This window comes from Alosa alosa, chromosome 19 (assembly GCF_017589495.1).
Source record: "Alosa alosa isolate M-15738 ecotype Scorff River chromosome 19, AALO_Geno_1.1, whole genome shotgun sequence".
Classification (NCBI taxonomy): Eukaryota; Metazoa; Chordata; class Actinopteri; order Clupeiformes; family Clupeidae; genus Alosa; species Alosa alosa.
Genome location: NC_063207.1, coordinates 5,792,741 through 5,812,895, shown reverse-complemented (window position 1 = coordinate 5,812,895; position 20,155 = coordinate 5,792,741). Strand labels below are relative to the sequence as shown.

Genomic DNA, 20,155 nt, shown 5'->3' with positions numbered 1-20,155 from the left:
TATACACACTTTGTGTAGGTTCAGGAACACTTTAAAATAGTTTAAAAAAAAGACAAATGGATACAAATACGTGTTCAATTTCTATATTTTCAACATTGTAATTCAGATCAAGTCAACCAGTGCACCGGTCTGATAAACTGTCAAACCTGCATCCATCTCCTCCACATGTAGCCTCCACACCTCGAGGGCGGTATAGCGCAAATTCTTGCTGCTCGCAGAAACTTGCAAAGTAACCGCCCACTTTCTGGCTACCGAATTCACCAACACAAGGAAAGAAAGCTGCAGACTGATGTAGTCTGTATATGTGAAGAAGTAGTTCGGGTCCTGTAAGAAGTTCAGTGAAAGTGAAATGAAAGATCAGCACCCTCCTCTGAGATGTTTCCAGGACTGCCACAATCGTGAACTGTTTCAGGACGATGGGTTACAAACGGTGACGTCATCTGATCAGGTAATCGGCTTGAGGGCTGGCATGAGCTGTGGCACTTCACGTGCTAATTGATTTCTGCAAAATTAAAGCCTTCGGAATATTCTGAGAATAGGCTACTTTGGGAGAAATAATCTGGACCATATTTGACATCAGAATTTAGCAATTATCAGATAGGGCTTTAGTGGGACATTAAAATCGCAAAGGCATGGTGAATCATGTGAAGTATAATTTAAATACAATTAGATGTTGTTCGTGAGTTAACTGTACTGAAAAATAAAACTGAAAACTAACTGCACGTCTCTATGTTTTATCTAGAAGAGGGTAGAAGAAAGTATTTGTGAAGTAATACATGCCCACTTGAAGGACCACAGGATGCCAAGGTTGGTTAAAAAATGGTCCAAAAGTGCCTTTTTGGGCATGTTACGCTACAAGTGAAAATGTGATTTATTTAAATAATAAACATACACTAATTGTTGTAACAATTCATAATTCTGTGCGCATTCAGGCCCATATTGCTGCGAGAACAGCATATTATTTATTTGACGGACGGACTGCAGCATCTCTCGGAGTCCTATGAGGTATGTGGTGTGGCCCGTCGGAGCCCAGAAGAGGTATAAATAGGCAGCCGTGGCGACCGCTGCCCTCTCTTATACACTCCCATGTGATACCACCTCTGCCTCTTCGGCCACAGAGGGAACATTGAACGTGCCAAAGAAAGCTCTTTTATCCTCTGCTCTTGTTCCCGGCTGCTTTTTCACTTTAGTGGGAGTGTGTGTGTGTGCGTGCATGCGTCTGTGTGTGCGTGCATGCGGCTGTGCCTGCGCGTGTGTGTTGAGTTTGTTATGAAGTTGCGTGTGTGTGTGCGTGCATGCGGCTGTGCCTGTGTGTGTGTGTGTGTGTGTGTGTGTGTTCTGTGCCAAAGCTGAAGGCCACTCTCTCCCCCACCCCCCTTGACCACCCCAGACTCTGGATGCCAGTCGGCCCTGGCTCTGCTTCTGGCTCCTCCACAGCTTGGACCTTCTCCTCCAGCCTGTGGCTCCTGACCTCGCCTCGGAGTGAGTGCCACACACACACACACACACACACACACGCACACATGCATGTATGCACACACACACACACACACACACACACGAATACTCTCTCACACACACATACACATATCATAACACACACTCTCTCTCTCTCTCACACACACACACACACACACAGACACACATGTATGAACACACAAACATTCACACACACACACACACACAAACATTCACACACACACACACACACACATCATAACATACACACTCTCTCTCACACACACACACAGAAACACACGTACGAACATATGAACGTACAATCATACACACATACATACACACACACACACAGCCTCATAACAGCCTCCTGCCCTTGTCTCCCTCACAACACACACTCACATACAGCCTCACAACAGACACAACCTCATCATTATTGGTTATTTGGTCAATCACCGTGGTGTTGTCTGCTAATTTAATGATACTGTTGTTGCTTGGCAACACAGTCATGTGTGGTTATTTATTATCGGTTATTAGGCCAATCACCGTGGTGTCGTCTGCAGATTTAATGATATTGTTCTTGTCATGCTTGGCAACACAGACGTGTGTGACGCAGACTGTACAAAAGGGGACTGAGGCAGCAGCCCAGAGGGCCACCGTTTCTAAAGACAGACACAATCTCACAGTCTGCCTTTCAGAAAATCAAATAGCCAGTTGCTTAAAGAGTCGCTTAAGCCTTCTGAGTTTTAACACTAGATTGGATGCTATCCTAAAACGTTGAAAATAACACATCTCTATGTCTAGATAGGGACAACACAATTTGTGCTTTTTCTAACACATTGCTTTTGTTATATTGTATACACTTTTACAACAAATGTGTTGATAATAATCTTTACGTCCAAATAGGGACAACACAATTTGTATTGTTTCTAACACATTCGTTTTAAGAATGTTGGATGGTGCAATTGTGTTAAAAGGATTCTGACATAGGTGTTTATAGAGGGTAGTCTTTCCTCATCATCATCTTAAGACTGGCACGCTTCTAATACCTTCTGTGAAATATCTCCTCCCAATGTTAACAACCTCACTTATTCATACTTAAACTCTGCCATCATCCTTGGAGTCTTAAGTAAACAGTTTCTGTCTTGTCTCGTCATGCCCCTGTGCCCTCTGAGAGAGCTGTGTGAGGAAGAGAGGAATCTGTGACCTTATGATGTATTAATCACATCATTAGCGTTTGGTTCCAAAACGCTTTATCCACCATTTTTATGAATTTTCATTTATACTTTTTTTTTACATTTTGTTTTCCAAGTAATTTCAGTAGGAATTTAATTGGGTATTGTTATTTGAGTTATCTTTACTCAATCAAAACAACACAACTACACTTTGATTGATATTACCTGAAATTAAAAAGCATGACTTTTTAATGTTTTTAAAAACGGAGTTTTAGCGTTTTGGAACCGAACTCTTCATTTATTTGCCTTCTTCCTCATTAGATGAGAGAACACACCCAGAGAGTGTATTTCTGTCTCCCATAGAATAGTTACTGTAAGGTCTATGTTAGTGGCCACACACTCAGTGGGACTGCGTGTGCTGACCATTAGTGCTGTAAGAGGCTTTGCCCTCATCTCCTTTGCTTTGAGCACCTCACCTCTGGCTTATAACACAATGCTGGCACATGTCAGTGAAGTGGGATTTTCTGCCTCTCTCTGGTTCTCTTTGCTTTGCATTGTTTTGAAGGATGTGAATGCAGCTGCTACTACCTGCTCCTCACAGCCCTCTAGTGGCCAAAGGAGGGTAATGTTATTCTGCATTTTCTGTGTTTGTGTGTGTAGTTTGATTTCCAAACATTCTTTTGTATGTATATTGGACTTTGTATGTTGCTAATTGATAGCCAAAAAACGTTTGTCATTTTGAACATGAACTGACTACACAGCATTGTTTTAAATGTGCCTAAACATTTACACAGTTCTGTAGTTTTGATGTAAATTTAAGAACACCAGTGATGTGTTCCACATGGGAACATGGGATAGGTATGCTGATCAGGGAAAGAAGGATGACATGACAGCCATTGTGATGACCCAGATTATGTGTGTGTGTGTGTGTGTGTGTGTGGTCTCAGTGTGTGTAAGTTCATCTCCAAATGCCAGAGCCCAACAGGAGGCTTCGCAGGAGGTCCGGGCCAACAAGCTCACCTTGCGCCGACATACGCGGCTGTCAACGCATTGTGTGTTATCGGAACACAGGAAGCTTATGACGTCATCGACAGGTACAAGGAAGTGCTTGAACAGTAATATGAATGATTTACAGTTGTTAGTCGCTTTGGTGCATTTCTCGAATCCTCATTAACAATTGCATAACAGTTGGTGCAATACATCCTGTCAGGTCACATATATTCGTTTGCATAAATTATGCTTGACAGATAATGACAATTGTGCATGTAATAACTCAACCGATGAAATAAGCCATTATTGGACCATTTTGGCACATTTTTGACCGACATGATATTAGCAAATGTAAAAAAAAGCAAATGTTTTTACACGATCAGTTGCATGGGTGTACTAAAGGATTGTTTTTTGTTTATTCGAAGAAATGCAAATTGCTTTTATGATGTGTACAAGTGAGTTTTGAGAATTTCAATTCTGATCTGAGAAATACACCAAAGCGACTGAAAAAAGATTGTAAATGTACATTTGATCCATTTTAAATATACAGTATTTGAATCAGTGATAAACATTTGAGCCCTTTTAATATTTGCATTTGAGCCATTTAAATATATACATTTGAGAATTGTGTATTATGGGTCTGCATGAAGTGCTGAATATGTGTGATGTTTAAGTGCTAGTACCAGTTCAATATAATTGCATAAAACCATGCGACAACTGATTTCCTTGTTTATGTCAGGGAGAAGTTGCTTGACTTCCTGTATTCACTGAGGCAGAAGGACGGCTCCTTCCAGATGCATGCAGGTGGAGAAGTGGACGTCAGGTGTGTTGAAGTAGACACTGGTGTGTCTGTGTGTGTGTGTGTGGGGGGAGAGGAGGTTCTGCAGGAGTATACTGATGTACTAATGTGTGTGTAGTGTAATGTGTGCGTTTGTTCTGGAGGAGTTTACACTGATGTGTGTGTGTCTGTGTGTGTCTTTGGCTAAAAAAGCGTCAGCCAAATGTAATGTAATGTGTGTGTGTGTGTTCTGCAGGAGTATACTGATGAGTGTATGTACTAATGTGTGTGTAGTGATGTGTGGATGTGTGTGTGTGTTCTATAAGAGTTTACACTGATGAGTATGTGTACTTGTGTGTGTGTGTGTGTGTGTGTGTGTGTGTGTGTATGTATTCTGCAGGAGTATATACTGTGCTGCGTCTGTGGCCTCCCTCACCAACATCATCACTCCCGACCTGTTTGAGGGCACCTGTGACTGGGTGGCCAGGTGAGCAGTGCAGACAGTCAGACCGAAAGGCAGACAGACAGATAGACATACAGATCAACCGGCAGATAGACAGATAGACAGATAGACAGGCAGAGGGAAAGACAGATAGATAGATAGAAAGACAGATAGATAGACAGATAGCAGGCAGTGAGATCATCAACACACACAGCTGTGTCTGACCTGAGCCTGGTCTGTTTGAGAGTGGGCTCTTATGGGTAGTCTCATCTAGCCAGACAGTAGGCCAGTTTCCCGTACATGGTTTAAGCCTGGTCCTGGTCCTGGTACTGGTCCTGGACTAAAAGAGAAGTCCAATAGAGATTTTCATTGGAGAAAGCTTTTAGTGTAGAACCAGGACTAATGTACAGGAAACCTGTCCCTAGAGACTAAATTATTATTTTATTATTATTATTATTATTTCTAAATCAACACAAATTAATCCTGAAGGCAAGTCTTGAAAGAATATAGAAAGTACAGGGACATTGGGGTGACTCTTAGAGAAAAAGCTTATTGGTGTAGCCTTTTTAGCATTTGTTTTCGAGTTTGTCCTAGTTAGTCCAGAACTCCGCAGCATTGTCTGCTGACTGTGACATCTTGTCACATAGTGCATTAGTCCCATGTGAAGAGACTGTGGGAAAGGTGCCATGTTGAAATGCTCTGACTGGGCCTCTGACTGAGCTCCTTGGCATTGTGTACTAGCACATAGTGTAGAATTATAGATAAGGAGTAATCCACAGAGTTATTCCAACAACCGTTGGAGTTGGGAGCTTTATTACTGTACCGTCACTGCCATGCATGCAAGAGCATCACATTACCCTGTCGCTTGCTAGTGTGTATTGACCTCTGAACCCTGGAACTTATCACAGATCCTAACACACACAATGTATCACTGCACACTGCGCTTCATAAACTAATGACAGTAGCACACATAGCCCACCCAACTGCCCAATGCCCAACCCTGGCCCCTGTGGGTCTGCTGTGCCCTTTGCCAGGTGCCAGAGCTGGGAGGGGGGCATGGGGGGAGTCCCCGGTCTGGAGGCCCATGGTGGCTACACCTTCTGTGCGCTGGCCGCTCTGGTCATCCTGGAAGGACAACAACGGCTGAACATCAGAGCACTGCTGGTAGGTGCACCTGGACAAAAGTGTCTGCTAAGAACTATAAACGTAAACATAAACATAAACGTAAGCATTATGTGTGTGTGTGTGTCAGCGCTGGGCCTGCAGCAGACAGATGCGGTTCGAGGGTGGTTTCCAGGGCCGCTGTAATAAGCTGGTGGACGGCTGCTACTCCTTCTGGCAGGCAGGCATCCTGCATCTCATTCACCAGATACTCCTGCAGGCAGGTGAGAACCCCTCTCAGACTAGAAATACCTGAAGGTGACACCTCCAGGTGTGTGTGTGTGTGGTTGCATGAGATCCAATCTGAAGTGTAGAGATGTGTGTGTTGCAGGCGACCCAGCCGTTAGTGTAGACTAGAGGTGTGTGTGTGTCTGTGTGTGTGTGTTGCAGGCAACCCAGCTGTTAGTGTAGATGTGTGTTCGTGTTTGCAGGTGACCCAGCCGTTAGTGTAGTGTGTGTTGCAGGTGACCCAGCCGTTAGTGTAGAGCTGTGTGTGTGTGTGTGTGTGTGTGTGTGTGGTTGCAGGTGACCCAGCTGTTGGTGTGGAGGGGGTGTGTGTGTGTGGTTGCAGATGACCCAGCCGTTAGTGTAGAGCTGTGTGTGTGTGTGTGTGTGTGTGTGTGTGTGTGTGGTTGCAGGTGATCCAGCCGTTGGTGTCAAGGGGTGGATGTTTGAGCAGCGGGCTCTGCAGGAGTACCTCCTCTTCTGCTGCCAGTGCCCAGATGGCGGCCTTCTGGACAAGCCTGGAAAGTGAGTCTCTGTTGGGCTCTCTCTCTCTCTCTCACACACACACACACACAAAGGTTACCATTCACCTCTTAGGATTCCGTTGTGTTTAGTATTTACTGTACTGAGTGGTCACAGTGATCATGTAAAGGACCGATAACAGCACAACGAAGAGAGCAAGGAGACACACACACACACAGTCTTTCTTCTGTGGTTCTCCCAGATTGCGGGATTTCTACCACACATCCTACTGCCTGAGTGGGTTGTCCATGGCGCAGCACTTCAGCTGTGCGTCTCCTCCTCGAGAGAACATCCTCGGTGGAGAGGAAAACAGACTGGTAGGTCTCAAGCCTTCAGCCTGACGCCACCACATGACAACATTTTAATTTACTCTTTTAAGACTGCAGATGTTGAGCTGGCTCTTGAGCTTAAGAATTGCATTACTTATAATTAAATTTATAAGTACATGACAGTAAAACTACTTGAACTTGAACATTCACTTTCAACATGAATTTGGTTATTTAGATTGTTTGATTATTACGCCAATTTTACTCTACAGTCAACTGTAGAGTACAGTCAACTCTTTATATTACACACAAGTTTTGGCTTCTAGTACATTACATACTCCAGGAACATCAACTCTTGTTACGGTGGCAAATTAAGACTGAAACCAAACCATACCAGGCAAATACATTAAGCTCACGCAACCATGCAATTTATGTCTCAAAATAGAAGTTTTGGACAGAGACGTACAGTATGTGGACATATGGTAAGTTCTGCAGTGGGTAAGCTGCACCCTGCAACGATTCCAAAGTGCCCACTCCAGACCCAAAGTGCAAAAACAGAGACTTTGGCTGATGTGTCTGTCTGTTCTGAAGTTCACATCTAATTCAGTTAAGGCAAATCCAATATCAGTAACCCACTTCCCCTGTGGCTGCGCTGCTTTTCTATTTCTGGGCAGCAGGCTCGGACGCACCCCGTCTACAACGTCAACCCGGAGAAGGTGGCCAGGGCTCTCGCTCACTTCAACACGCTGCCGCTGCACGAACGCTGACACTCCCCCCACCGTCAAGGGCCAGACCTCTAAGGCCTTCTGGGAAAACGGTCACATTTCATTGGGAAGGCTGGGGGACTTGGCGAAGCTCAGGCCTGAAACCTCCAACTAACTTCTTTGACTTCACATCTCAGTCAGCCTGATTGTGTGGTTCCTGTGTGTGGCGTTTTAAACCATTCAGCACTTTAACCAGCCTCATCAACCACAGATGATAGTGGTGGAGCAAGCCTGGACCAGCTCACACACACCTCAGTCACTTTGATGTATTTCTCAGATCAGAATTGAAAATCACAAAACTGCTTGTTCAAACCACATAACTGCATAAACGCAATAATCATTACTTCAAACAAACAGCAAATGCTTAAATACATCCATGCAACCGATTGTGTGCAAATGTCTGCTGTTGTTTTACATTTCCAATTCTATTGTCATGTTTGTCAAAATGCGCTATACTGGTTCCATGCTGAATAGTCCTACCCCATAAAAGAAATGGGCCTTATTTCCTGTTTGAGTCATTACATGCAAAATGTGTTGAACTAGTTGTTTTATGTGAACAAAAATATGCGGCTTAGCAGACAGGAACATGGAAAGATCTGGCTTACAGTGGGGCACTGCTCTGCCTATGGGTTGATGCCTGTTTTACTGCACAATGCTGTAAAAGCCTTTTGCATTAGGACATACTTTGAATATCTTGTTCATAAACAATGGCATATGGACTTGTCATTTTGATTGCACTGACAGTTTCATTGGCATAAACACTTGCTTTTGAGACATACAGTTGACCAAGATACGCATTTTGTGGTGCAGTCTGCGCTAATTGTTTTAAATTGCATAAAATTAAAACTCGAGAAATACACTAAAGCAACGGATAAAAACCTAAGTGCATCTATGATGTTGGGCAACTCTCCCTCAAGGCCTGCAACAGCCTTCAATTAAATTTTCCATCATACCTTTAGTAAACAGAAATCAGACATCATAAAAGGATAAAATAGTTTTATTTATAGTTTCGTAGTAAAGGTATGCCTCAACTTGCAAGACAATTGTTGGCAGTATGTACAACATACCTGTATTTTCCATGGAATGGAATCAAACAATTACCTAGTATTTCGTACACACTAATTATTTCTTTTTAAATGAAAAAAAAAAATAAAAATAAGTCAAACATTCCCCAGACAGGCAAGTATTTCCTGGGAAAGTTCGGTTGGTATTATAGATAACATGGAGGAGTATACAGTGTATTTCACTACACATTGATATGGACTTTTGTTGTAATAAAAATAAAAAGGTTAATACCTTTAACTGCTTTGTGTAACATTCAATATCCATCTGGGAAGGAAAACAACAGACACTCGTATTTATACTTTACATCCTCAAACTACACTGATACTATGAGGGGGGTCCAGACCCCTAGAGGTTCTGGAACAAACCCGCTCCGATCCAGCTCCAGAACCTACCAGCCGGTACCATGTCTATTCCAGATCTTCTTAAGTCTTCACAGCTCACTGGCGAGTGCACATCAACCCAAAATCCCTAATTGTTTTTTTGTTTTTTTTGTTTTTGTGTTTTGTGCCTAATCCAATTTAGGAAAAAGAAATACTTCACAAAAGCCTCGTTTTCATCTAATTCTAATTGATAATCTCAGGCAAACAACAACAGTTTGACTACCAGGACACAAACTCATTTCAAGAAGACTTAAAAGATACGCATTGCAACAAAACAGTTTTAGAGGGGAGAATCTTAAGCCAACTATACCGGTCAAGGCAGGTAAAACACACACACATACATACATACATACACGCACACGCACATACATACCATCATCCCCTCCCAAAAGAAAATTCACATTCTTTTTTTTCTCTTGAGTGGAAAAGTACAAATATTTAAAAAGGTAAGCTGTTCTGCAGGAGGATCTCCCCCCATGCTTTTGGGCTAATGGTGGCTCCTCGTACTTGCAGGGGTGAGGCGGGGCTGGGGGTGGGGGCGGGTGGGTAACGAAGCTTAGCTAAAGCCGTGTCCTCACTTCCTCCACACTTTCTTCGAGGTCGTCCTGGCGACGCGCGGTGAGGTTTTGCGAAAGGCGTTTTGAAAAGTCGTTCAGACGGCGGAGCTGCCTCACTCAAGGAGTGGCTTGTTTTCTGAGTCAGACTTGTGATGACGGGAGGGACGTCACGAGAGATAGAGCAGAAAAAAAATTAAACAAAATGAAAAAAAGGTTCCCCAGACAGTAGCTGGCTGGATCAGACCAGAGACCCCGTTCAAAACCTGCTGATCTGGTCCAGAAGGGGGCGCTGTGAGGGGTAGGATGTCTGCAGTGGTGACCTCAGGAGCCCACGAGAGCAAGCACTCTCCCAGCCTGAAGTGGGGTGGGGGGAGGGAGGAAAACAATGTCAAAGGGGTGGGGTTGGGGTTGGGGTTGGGTTGGTTTGGGGTGGGGTGGGGTTTGAGGAGAGTCTCTGGTTGTGTCCCTCCGCACTGATGAGTGTGTGGGAGACTTGATGAGTGTGTGGGAGCAGGAGTGGAAATGGGGGGAGGGGGGGGGGTTTAACTGGGCTCTGCGCGCAGCTTCTTCCTGTTCGGGGGCTCCTCTTCCTCAGACTCAGAACTGGAGTCGGAACCCCCGTCGAAGGCGGACACTGCCCCGCCTTTGCGGTTCGTGTACAGGCTGCTGTCACTGGAGGAGTAGGATGACTGGAACTGGGCATTACCCTTCGCCTTCTCCAGCGCTCGCACTGCAGACACACACACAGATACACACACACACAGATACAGATACAGATACACACACACACACACAATTATAAACACACGTGAAGACATCCTAACACTCCCCACGTACGCATCAACTAGTCACCAGTCTGGCTACCTCAAATTTCCATGACTTCATTTGACAATGGGTCAATGCCAAAATAAAGAGCACAATTACTACATGAATGAGCCCACTAAGATGATATCAACTGCCAAATCCTTAATTATGAGCACACAACAAACTTGAACAAATCATTTGAAGCTCAGCAATAACATGCAAAAGCTAATATTTGGTTTTACACCAGTAAGGTTTTGACTGCAAACTAAATACACTAGTACTCTTTATGATGTGTATGTGCATATGCGTAAGCATTCGAGTGAAAGTCTAAAGTAATATTCAACGTTCATGTGTCGCCATCCTGAAATAAGAAACGTTGTGAGCATGTAGGTATGAGGAGGCCAGGAATGTCAACCAATCCGCAAAAACAGCATACTTTTGTCAACTAATCCACAAAGACAGCATACTTTTGTCAACCAATCCGCAAAGACAGCATGCTTTCCTGGCCATCTGTAACCAATTGTCTTTTCGTAGATATGGTACCAGAAGTGAGCATCCATTGGACGACATTTTTAACAATGTCTGCGATCGCCACAGTACCTACTGGGCTGAAGTGGCTAGCCTACCATCAGCAATTAAAAAGAATGGAGGTGGTGTCACCTCACGCTCTCCAAGTCTATATAATACCACCATGCTCCAAGCATCCATTTCCTTTGCATACACAGCCTGGGTGAATGTGTCTGTGTGGACAATACCCTTTCAGCAGGAACATTTTAAACATTCTAACAAAAGATTTAGGGCCTCTGTCCACCAATCGCGTTTTTTGCGGTGACAGCAACCTCAACCTCATTTTAAGAGCGCTTCGGTCAAGTGTTTATTGCTGCTATGTTACCAACATCTTCTGCCAGCACGTCTTTTTGGAACGTTGTCTAATGCTAACTAACTAGCTAACTGAAATGGCAGCAATCGTTTAGGACTCAGCTCGCTAAATATGACTTTGACAGACAAAAGGAGTTCATTTGGCAATACAATAGAATAGGTCATCCCTCTAGGCTTTGTAATTTGCAGCAGTGGTTTAATATTAGTCATGATAGGACTTGGCTGATTTAGTTTTCCTCTGCCACTACCAACATTGTTGACAGTGTAGGTCCCGCCCCTACCTTGATTTCAATTGGCTGGCAAGACAGAAGTGACATTGAGGAGCCCAGCGCTGTCCTAAAAGCGTTCAGAGCACTGCGGAAAAAAACGGTCAGCGCTGAGGGCTTTTTTCCACCGACGGCGCTGAGCACTGTGAACACTGAACTTCATAGGATTTGTATTGAAAATAGCCGCCGTCAGCGCAAAAAACGTGTTTGGTGGATTCAGGCCCTTAGTTCTGCAACAATGCATGGTTCTAAAATTCCATGTAGTATTTGACAAACGCTGATATTCTTTAGAACGTTCATTTTACAACATTCCCATCACACCGGTAGGGCAGTACCCGATGAAGGGCTGGATCCATGGGCTTAGATGCCGATGCCGATGCCCCTGCCCCTGCCCCACCCTCCTCGGGCACCCCCAGACTCACCTTGCTGCTCCAGCAGGGCGTTCTGCCTCTTCAGGTCATCAATGTCCTGCTGGTGCGTGTGGTTTTTTCGCCTCATGTACTGGATATACTCCGTCGCCTTGTCGAGGATCTGTGCTCGGGACGCCTGTTTCACAGAGTGCTGTCAGCAGCAAATTATACAACTCAAACTTCAAGTCAGGTGACACTGGCCAAATAACATGCACACACATACAGGAAACAGCTGCTTGCTAAATTATGCATTTTCTCTGTAACTTTAAAGCACAGCACCGTTATCAGTACAGCACTGATAGCAACATATTATCAACATTGGTAACAAATACGATCACATGACATGACATTTGCACATTATGTGTGGTTATGCATACTGACCATAGTCTCAGACCTTACAGCATTTACTTGAGACAGAGCCAGCACAGACTATTAACGAGAGCAATAAAACAAATAAATGTATAATTACCGACACATGGCACTGAAAGAATAAAAGAATACAATTACAGAAGTTTCTTCTATCTACCAACAAACAGACCATTAACCTACATAGGGTGACCATAATGCAGTTAAAGAATGATCCTTAGATTTGAGTTTTACAGAGATAATTTACATGAAGTCATAAAGTCAGTGAATTAGCATTACAATATATCAGTAAACAATTGTTGTCATTTAAACTGTGACTTTGGAAGAATTCCTAGGGAGAATTCACCAGTCTACAGACTATAAACCCACTTTTAGATTTCAGGGAATGCCAAATAATGTACACCATACACCAAACAACTTTGACAAGATTTGGGAAAGATTCTTAAAAAACTTTAAAAAACCAATTAAGAGTAGCGTAAAGGGACAGACCTTCTCTCCCTGGAGCGCAGGCACAGAGTCCCGTAGACTGTGGAAGCTGTCTTTGATGTGGTCCCTGCGTTTGCGCTCCAGCGCGTTGTGATGGGCCCGCTTGTCTGCCTGGGGACCAGAACATCACAGGCCATTAACTGGGTCAGACTCAAACAAACACCAAGTCACGACACTAAAAACAAAACAAATTGACAAAGCTGGGAAAAGAAAACATAGGACTGCAATGATCACTTGGCAGCCAGAAAAACAGTTGCTTCACTTCATACAGATCTCAGTTTTTTCCATCTTAACATAACCAACTACTCAATCTCACAACTAGTGCAAAAACGCTAACATGCTTCCATGTTAGAAAAAGGTCAAAAATGCCTATTTTTCAAAAATTACATGGTTATTGTTATGGTTCTTAACAGACGCTTATGTCTAAAGCGAATACATACAGTGATACCAGCATTAAGCTTCTATCACTAGAATAATATAATAAAAATAAATAAATGAAATAAATAAATAAATACATTGAAAACTCAGACTCCCCAAATGTCCAGAAAAAAAAAAAAAAATACGCCTACTTCAACACTATATTACACAAAACTCGCTGAACCACTTTCATCAAGTCTTTTAGAGGATTAATTTGATTTTCTTTTAATTAACCCTGTCTTGACAATTTGATACTGGTCATGTTACTAGTAAGCTGTTCATACATATATTAAATAGTCGGTTCAATATTTCAAATATTGCTTGCAGACCACTAGAGCTCAGTGGTCTGGAGACCACACTTTGAGAAAGACTGTACTAGAGGCTCCAGGCTGGACACGGACAGGCACGTCCCAGAGGTTCACCTGGCCCAGCAGAAACACTCCAGCTTTGGATCAAAGTCACATAGCACGAGAAAACCTCAGTAGGGCTCTTCAGGTAAACTAACATGGATTGACTCCCACGTCAACCCCCGGACCTCTTCATGACAACTGTGTTTTGTGATCAAGCTAGAGAGAGTAAAGTTGGCACATGGATTTGAGTGTTTTGGACAGAAAATGGATGTCGCACTTAACAGGTTCTGTATGTTTACAACTGTAAGACAATGCGGGGACAGTATCTCTGGTGATGCAGATGGAAGCTAAACTTGTTTATTAGTAAGCTTCTTAAGAAGAAGAAGAAGAAGAAGAAGAAGAAAGACTGGCACATACATAGTGACCTAGATTACAAGAAGTTGCTTTTACAAAATCTCTTTACACAGCTGGTGCATAAGCCAATCAATTATTATGTAAAATTAACAAAAAAGGAGGCATTTAGTATTAATACTTAAGATGCAAAATATCTTATTTTTTAACGTTCACAGATACAGGAATATGGAAGCAGCCATATCTGTGTTTCTGTAACATAATAAGGTTTCTGTAACATAATAATTTCATTTCAAAATATTAAAAACAAACATGAACCAAATTGCTACTTTTCTTCGGATGACATGGTGGTGAAAATCGTGCAAGGCCAAGGCGATTATGAACGTCCACAGAGGTTGTCCAAAGTCATAGCTTCCACTGCAGGCCTTGTTTATGTAAGCTAGCTAGTGTTTTTCATAGAATCAATTGCACTACTCTCCCAGTACGAGTGTGAATGCGGTTCGACGTACAGGGCATCTGAACGCCTGCAACATTCAGCTGATATGTGTGACAGCTGAAAGATAGCTACACTTAGCACGTTAATAAACTGAGTTGTCTTCCCAAATGCAATACCAATGCAACATTTTAGCTACCGTAATTTAGAGATAAGATGTCAGCTATATACATATGATGTAATAATGATCTCGCGGAAATTGATCATTTAGCGCAGCTAAATATAGGGCGCGCTTAGCCTTGTGGGATGGGATTACCCTTCATGCGTAAATATTTTCAGCGCAATCCTTGGCGACATATTAGATATTACAACTGAATGGGCATCCTAGAATTCTTTGAAGTGGCTCGTGTTACATTCCTCTAAACGAATATTTATCCATCTGCATAACCCAATCCGTCCTACGAGAGCAACATCAGATAGCTTGGTGGCTACTGTCTTCTGAGAAGACACTAACGTTAGCTAGCTACAGCTAATGTAAAAAAATACAACTAGAGGTAGCTCGCATGCTAACATTGAAGGCGACATATTTTAGCTACCAATTCTAGTTGAAGTATGAAGCCAACGTTACTGCGGGAATTAATAACGCCTGATGCTAAAATCCTCGAGAAACATACCTAGATAGCCACCTATCACAATAAGGCAGGAACTGGGCTAAGTAAGGCCAAGCATTTCGTAGTATTGGGGGACTATGGAGATGTGGAAGAGAAAGGTGAACATTCAAAGTGGCTACAACGTATTGCACGTCAATCACGTACCACATTATGGTATCTCGACGAATCTTCCTGCAAGAAACGAAAGGGAAGTGTTAGTGTAACTCAATATAAGCTAAACTAAAACGTCAAATACGTCGTAATGTCAAGAGCAGTCAAATGAAAAGCTGGCTAACATTAGCTTGCTATATAGCTTTGCCTACAGAATTCAACTCAATATTAGCATTGCTAGCGATTCCCCATAAGCAATGACCAGAAGCAAATTTCAGGAAAACATGTTTATCAGATTTCAAGCCCAACATAATTGTATCACTATTGAGTTGACTAACAGCACACAACTAGAATTACAACAACTCACATCACTATCGACTTCAATATCATCGTTATCGCTCATTCTCTGGAAAAATAATGGACAAAAATAAAGAATGTACTAAAGACGAACTGAAGCGAAACGAAACAACCTATCTTCCAAGCAAGCTGGCAAGTCTTTACAGCAGAAACATGACGATCAACGGAATCGCTACACGTGATGCGCTTACACATGGACATTTACAACACCCAATGCGCATGTGTTGGACTGCACAGATAGATGGGTAATGACGTTTTATGGCCGTCTCCATTTAAGTAGTCAACATCTAAAAGAACTACATTTCCTATGTTTGCGTCTGATGAGGGCACGCCCAGGCGACGTACACTCAAAGGGAGTGCCCACTGTTCTTGTTTCTCTCACCACAACCCTAGACAACCGCTTCAAATCTCTGATCCGAGAGCAGTTTATAAAATAATGTATACCATTAACAATGACCAGTGTTGTGTCGTGGCATCGACTGGTTTAATGGGATTATGTTTAAGATGTTTGACCAAAACGTGTGGATTTATGATACCCATTCGTATTTAAAGGAGCCACAGTACAGCGAGGCTTATATGATTATTTTGCGTTATGTGATCAAGGTCTATTGCAAGTTATGGAAGGCTTGCATTTTAATTGATAGGTTATTGGAAAGATAGGCCTACTACTGTTAACAAAATGGATTTCAAATTATTCTGTGTTGGACCTATCATTTAAACAAACAGCAGGGGGCATCACGTGAACCACGGCTCTACACTATTAGACAATGTAGACATCATTTTAGTGGTAAACGCAAGTAGGCTGCTATTCTGTTTATTTGAAGTAGCCTACAGTAGGCTTGGATATGGATTTACTTAAACTGAGGAAAAAATAGGACAGAAACCCCACTGTGTGGTGTGCAGTAGATGGCTGGCACATGAGAGCATGAAACCATCAAAACTAAAAGGCCACATGGAAACAAGGCACCCCTGTCAAAGTCATACCTGTCGAGTACTTTGAAAGGTGACATCAAGAGTTGAAGACTTCACAAATGCAGGCTAATGCCAAACAAGTAGGCCTACAGGCACTTCGCTTGTCTTCATGTAGCTCACTATATCCATTGGCTTGAACGCTAAAATAAATGGGTCGCGACTTTATGAACATGGGAAATTGTGGGTCCCAAAGTCAGACCACTTAAGAACCACTGCCATAGAACCCATAATTCAGCTGTCAGAAATAGAAACGTTTGGTGACTTGATTTAATGTGATACAGAATGTTTAAGCACCCACGTCTAAAGGGAAACGCATTTCAAGCCATACGTGTCAAATAGACCTAACTTTATTAACTGGATGCTTCTTCTGTAGGCCTAATGTATTAATACAAAACAGCTGCAATGGAAATCCTTGGGTCTCGTGAATCCTTGCCCTCATGCATCACCTGACCAATTTAACCAAAACAAAGCACATAGCCTTTGGATTGAAGCCAGGGCATTAAGAGAATTCCAAAGGCAGGAGTTTTCTTAAGAAACCATGGGATAATTCCAGTTATTCCTAAAAGAGCTCAAGTGATGTCATCACATACACTGATAGAAACTGAGGATTTTATATATATATATATATATATATGTCATTGTAAGCAGGCATCTTCATCACAAGTCATAACAAATCATATTTAAAGCCACAAGTTATATTTAATCAGTTTGCATTATGCATGTTGTTGAATTGTGTGCATAACTACATCACCAATGAATTGCTTCATAAGTTAGTCAATTAACAGTCTTAGTCTTTACACCCCCAACAAAAGCCCTGTCCTTCTTTTCCATGTGTAGCCTAGTAACAGGTAACCTAACAGGTGACATTTTTCTCTGCACATTTGGACACAGAAACAAAAAAACTGTCCAGACTATAGCTTGTTGTTGCCGGAGCGTTTCTAAAGGCATGGGTCGGAGCCAGATGGGTCTCTACAGGTGAAAGATGCAGGGCTGATTTTCAGTCATCACAAAGACTTGTGTGTTGTTGTAAGCCACACACAAAAGGAACCAGAGGAGCTGGCACACTCAATCCTGGCACCCCATTATGTAATGTCCTTTCACGGGGAAGCTCATGTGCATGAGTGCCAAGAGGAGAGATTCCACTGAGGCATTTCCATTCTGTTCCTAGTCGATGTACTATTGATGCCGTAGACCTTTCCCACGTTCCCAGTCAAAGAATGGGACACTCTTGGAGTAAGACATAGGCCAGGGAAAAAATAAATCTAAACTGCTCATTTGTTTGTTTTCAGGAAGCATATAAGAAAAATACCACAGTGACAAGTCTGTGTCTATACTGACGTTAAGTAAAGTGACTGAGTATTTAGCAGATGCTTTTGTCAAAGCAACATGGATTCACAAAAGGGGGTTCAGGAATCAAACCTGCATGGGCCAACCACTTATCAGATGATGATCTATCTGCTGCACCATCATACTCACATTATGATGCAGTTCAAATGAGTACCTCAACACTAACTCCTAATAACAATAATAACTAGATGTACCGCAGAGCGGTACAAAATATGACCGCCGCCCAGTCCAGCACATTTTTTCCACAAAAATAAATCACGCTGAAAGGCCTATATGATTCTAACTGTCTCACTAAATTGCACTATCCACACTCAATTCTCACTGGTATCTGCTAGACAACAAGTACCAAAACATGATTAGTTCATAGATTTCACATGTAAAATTGATTTTATACAACCCCACCCCCATCTTGCCTGTTCATAATTCTGAGAAATTCTTGAATTGTGTGCATGTGTGCGTGTACACGTTTATGTTTATGTGTGTGGGTGTGTGTGTGTGTGTGTGCGTGCTTGTGTGTTTGCCTGCGGATGTGTGTTTGTGCATGCATGCGTACATATATCTACTGTGTGAGTATGTGTCATACATATGATTACTGTGAATGTATGTGTGTGCGTGTGTATCTGTTTATGCACATGTGTGCACATGGAATGGGTTAACATAACCCCTGGAGGCAAACATACGGAAAAAATTGGTCATCCTAGGCCCTACGGTTCTCAAGATATTCACAAAAAACTGTGTCTGCCCTACCCTCCTTTCGGGGGGTCCAGTACAGCGGGGGGGCTACAGATCAAAACGATGGTTTCATGCTATCCATGTGGGGTTACATGCCCACCAAGTTTCATGTACCCCGGTCTTTCAGTGACCCGGGAATCCTTGTTGGTGTACGGTCACTAAATGTACACATACATTATTTTATTGTAAGGCCCCTTCAGTACAGTACATGTAATGGGGTCATGTACTGTAAGGTCATGAGGCATGTGTGGCATGGGGTCATGTACTGTAAGGTCATGAGGCATGTGTGGCATGGGGTCATGTAAGGTCATGAGGCATGTGTGGCGTGGGGTTATGTACTGTAAGGTCATGAGGCATGTGTGACATGGGGTCATGTACTGTAAGGTCATGAGGCATGTGTGGCATGGGGTCATGTACTGTAAGGTCATGAGGCATGTGTGGCATGGGGTCATGTAAGGTCATGAGGCATGTGTGGCATGACATCTGTCAATCGCGTGTCTCAGGCCTGAGATTTGAGAGCTCTGTGTTCACTTCAGAAAGGAAGCCGTTGAACGGTAACAACAACACACAAGGTTGTAAAACTGTAGTAAACAGGTTTTGTTCTTCCTAGGAACTCTGTGGCTTGAATGGGATGGATCTTTTCACAACTAACCCACACACACACACACATTTACACTAATTGGCCGCGGCATATCTGAAGAGAAAAACACAACATCTGATAATTAATCTCTTGTTTGTGCTCTGGATATTCCTCTGCCTCTCCTTCTTCTGGGAGTTAAGAACTCTTTCTTAAGGCATGTAGCCGAAACGCGTTGGAGTTTTTTAGAAGGTTAACTTGACCAAGCCATGATAATAAATGCTTTTTAACTTTTTCAATAGAGAGTGCCTTGGAGTTTCTTGATTCTTGGCATTTAGTTTCCCATCCAAAGAGCACCTCTGACTTAACCAAACTGTAGAGTCCAAGAAGCGCTCCTCTACCCGCATTTTTTGTTGATTCCTCTGCCTTTGTCTGAAGGTTCATAAAGACACATGTCCTATCTGCCAGTCATCACTGGCTTATTACCTCTGCCAGTCATCACTGGCTTATCATCTATCTTCTTTACTTATGTGTTTATATGTCTTCCTTTGCGGTAGTCATTTAGTGCATGACCACTTATCATCACAGATCTATCGCTCATAAGCCAATCACAATGGTCACTGCAAGCAAACAGAATGATTTTCAGTTTGGTTCGTTCTCCCTCCTCAGTCACTGTACTCTGCAGTCTGGTCTGCTTATGCCATTGAGGGTTGAAGAAATGACAACTAACTATAATCATATAAACATAATTCTGTGCATTAGAAAATAAGTACAGATATTGTGGTAAAAAGTAGTAAATATTCAAAAACTTGGTTGTGCAACATCTGCATGTGCTTTCTGGGTATGCCTTTGTGTGGTGAATGA

General features: G+C 42.7%; 2 protein-coding genes across 8 annotated transcripts; one reads left to right on the top strand and one right to left on the bottom strand.

Annotated features, from left to right (window-relative positions):
- The first annotated feature begins 317 nt into the window (after positions 1–317).
- On the top strand, positions 318–9,074 carry LOC125283920 (protein farnesyltransferase subunit beta-like). Of its 3 annotated transcripts, none has more exons than XM_048227482.1 (12): positions 318–448; positions 743–807; positions 933–1,005; positions 1,391–1,482; positions 3,581–3,727; positions 4,363–4,446; positions 4,802–4,888; positions 5,878–6,007; positions 6,096–6,228; positions 6,643–6,754; positions 6,954–7,068; positions 7,695–9,074. In XM_048227482.1, exons 1-12 carry the CDS (start codon positions 350–352, stop codon positions 7,782–7,784), a joined length of 1,227 nt encoding a protein of 408 aa, XP_048083439.1. In that variant the 5' UTR covers positions 318–349; the 3' UTR covers positions 7,785–9,074. The 3 variants fall into 3 exon arrangements, with proteins under 3 accessions (XP_048083439.1, XP_048083438.1, XP_048083440.1); XM_048227481.1 differs by having other exon boundaries at positions 7,692–9,074; XM_048227483.1 differs by having other exon boundaries at positions 335–448; positions 746–807; positions 7,692–9,074.
- max (myc associated factor X) lies at positions 8,763–15,837 on the bottom strand. Of its 5 annotated transcripts, none has more exons than XM_048227485.1 (6): positions 15,674–15,837; positions 15,361–15,387; positions 12,998–13,105; positions 12,524–12,571; positions 12,155–12,293; positions 8,763–10,513 (listed from the first exon to the last, which is right to left on the bottom strand). In XM_048227485.1, exons 1-6 carry the CDS (start codon positions 15,707–15,709, stop codon positions 10,326–10,328), a joined length of 546 nt encoding a protein of 181 aa, XP_048083442.1. In that variant the 5' UTR covers positions 15,710–15,837; the 3' UTR covers positions 8,763–10,325. The 5 variants fall into 5 exon arrangements, with proteins under 5 accessions (XP_048083442.1, XP_048083443.1, XP_048083447.1 ...); XM_048227486.1 differs by having other exon boundaries at positions 12,155–12,278; XM_048227490.1 differs by lacking the exon at positions 12,524–12,571 and adding an exon at positions 12,612–12,623 and having other exon boundaries at positions 12,155–12,278; positions 15,674–15,836.
- Positions 15,838–20,155: the final 4,318 nt, after the last annotated feature.

Bases quoted from the DNA above. Each gene is read 5' to 3' on its own strand.
- LOC125283920 (XM_048227481.1), top strand. From the start codon at position 350: ATGAAAGATCAGCACCCTCCTCTGAGATGTTTCCAGGACTGCCACAAT. The intron at 4,447-4,801 runs GTGTGTTGAAGT...TGTATTCTGCAG, and splicing joins GGTGGAGAAGTGGACGTCAG to GAGTATATACTGTGCTGCGT. The intron at 4,889-5,877 runs GTGAGCAGTGCA...GCCCTTTGCCAG, and splicing joins ACCTGTGACTGGGTGGCCAG to GTGCCAGAGCTGGGAGGGGG.
- max (XM_048227485.1), bottom strand. From the start codon at position 15,709: ATGAGCGATAACGATGATATTGAAGTCGATAGTGAT. The intron at 13,106-15,360 runs GTACGTGATTGA...TCTGGTCCCCAG, and splicing joins CGTCGAGATACCATAATGTG to GCAGACAAGCGGGCCCATCA. The intron at 12,572-12,997 runs GTCTGTCCCTTT...TCTCGTTAATAG, and splicing joins CTGCGCTCCAGGGAGAGAAG to TCTGTGCTGGCTCTGTCTCA.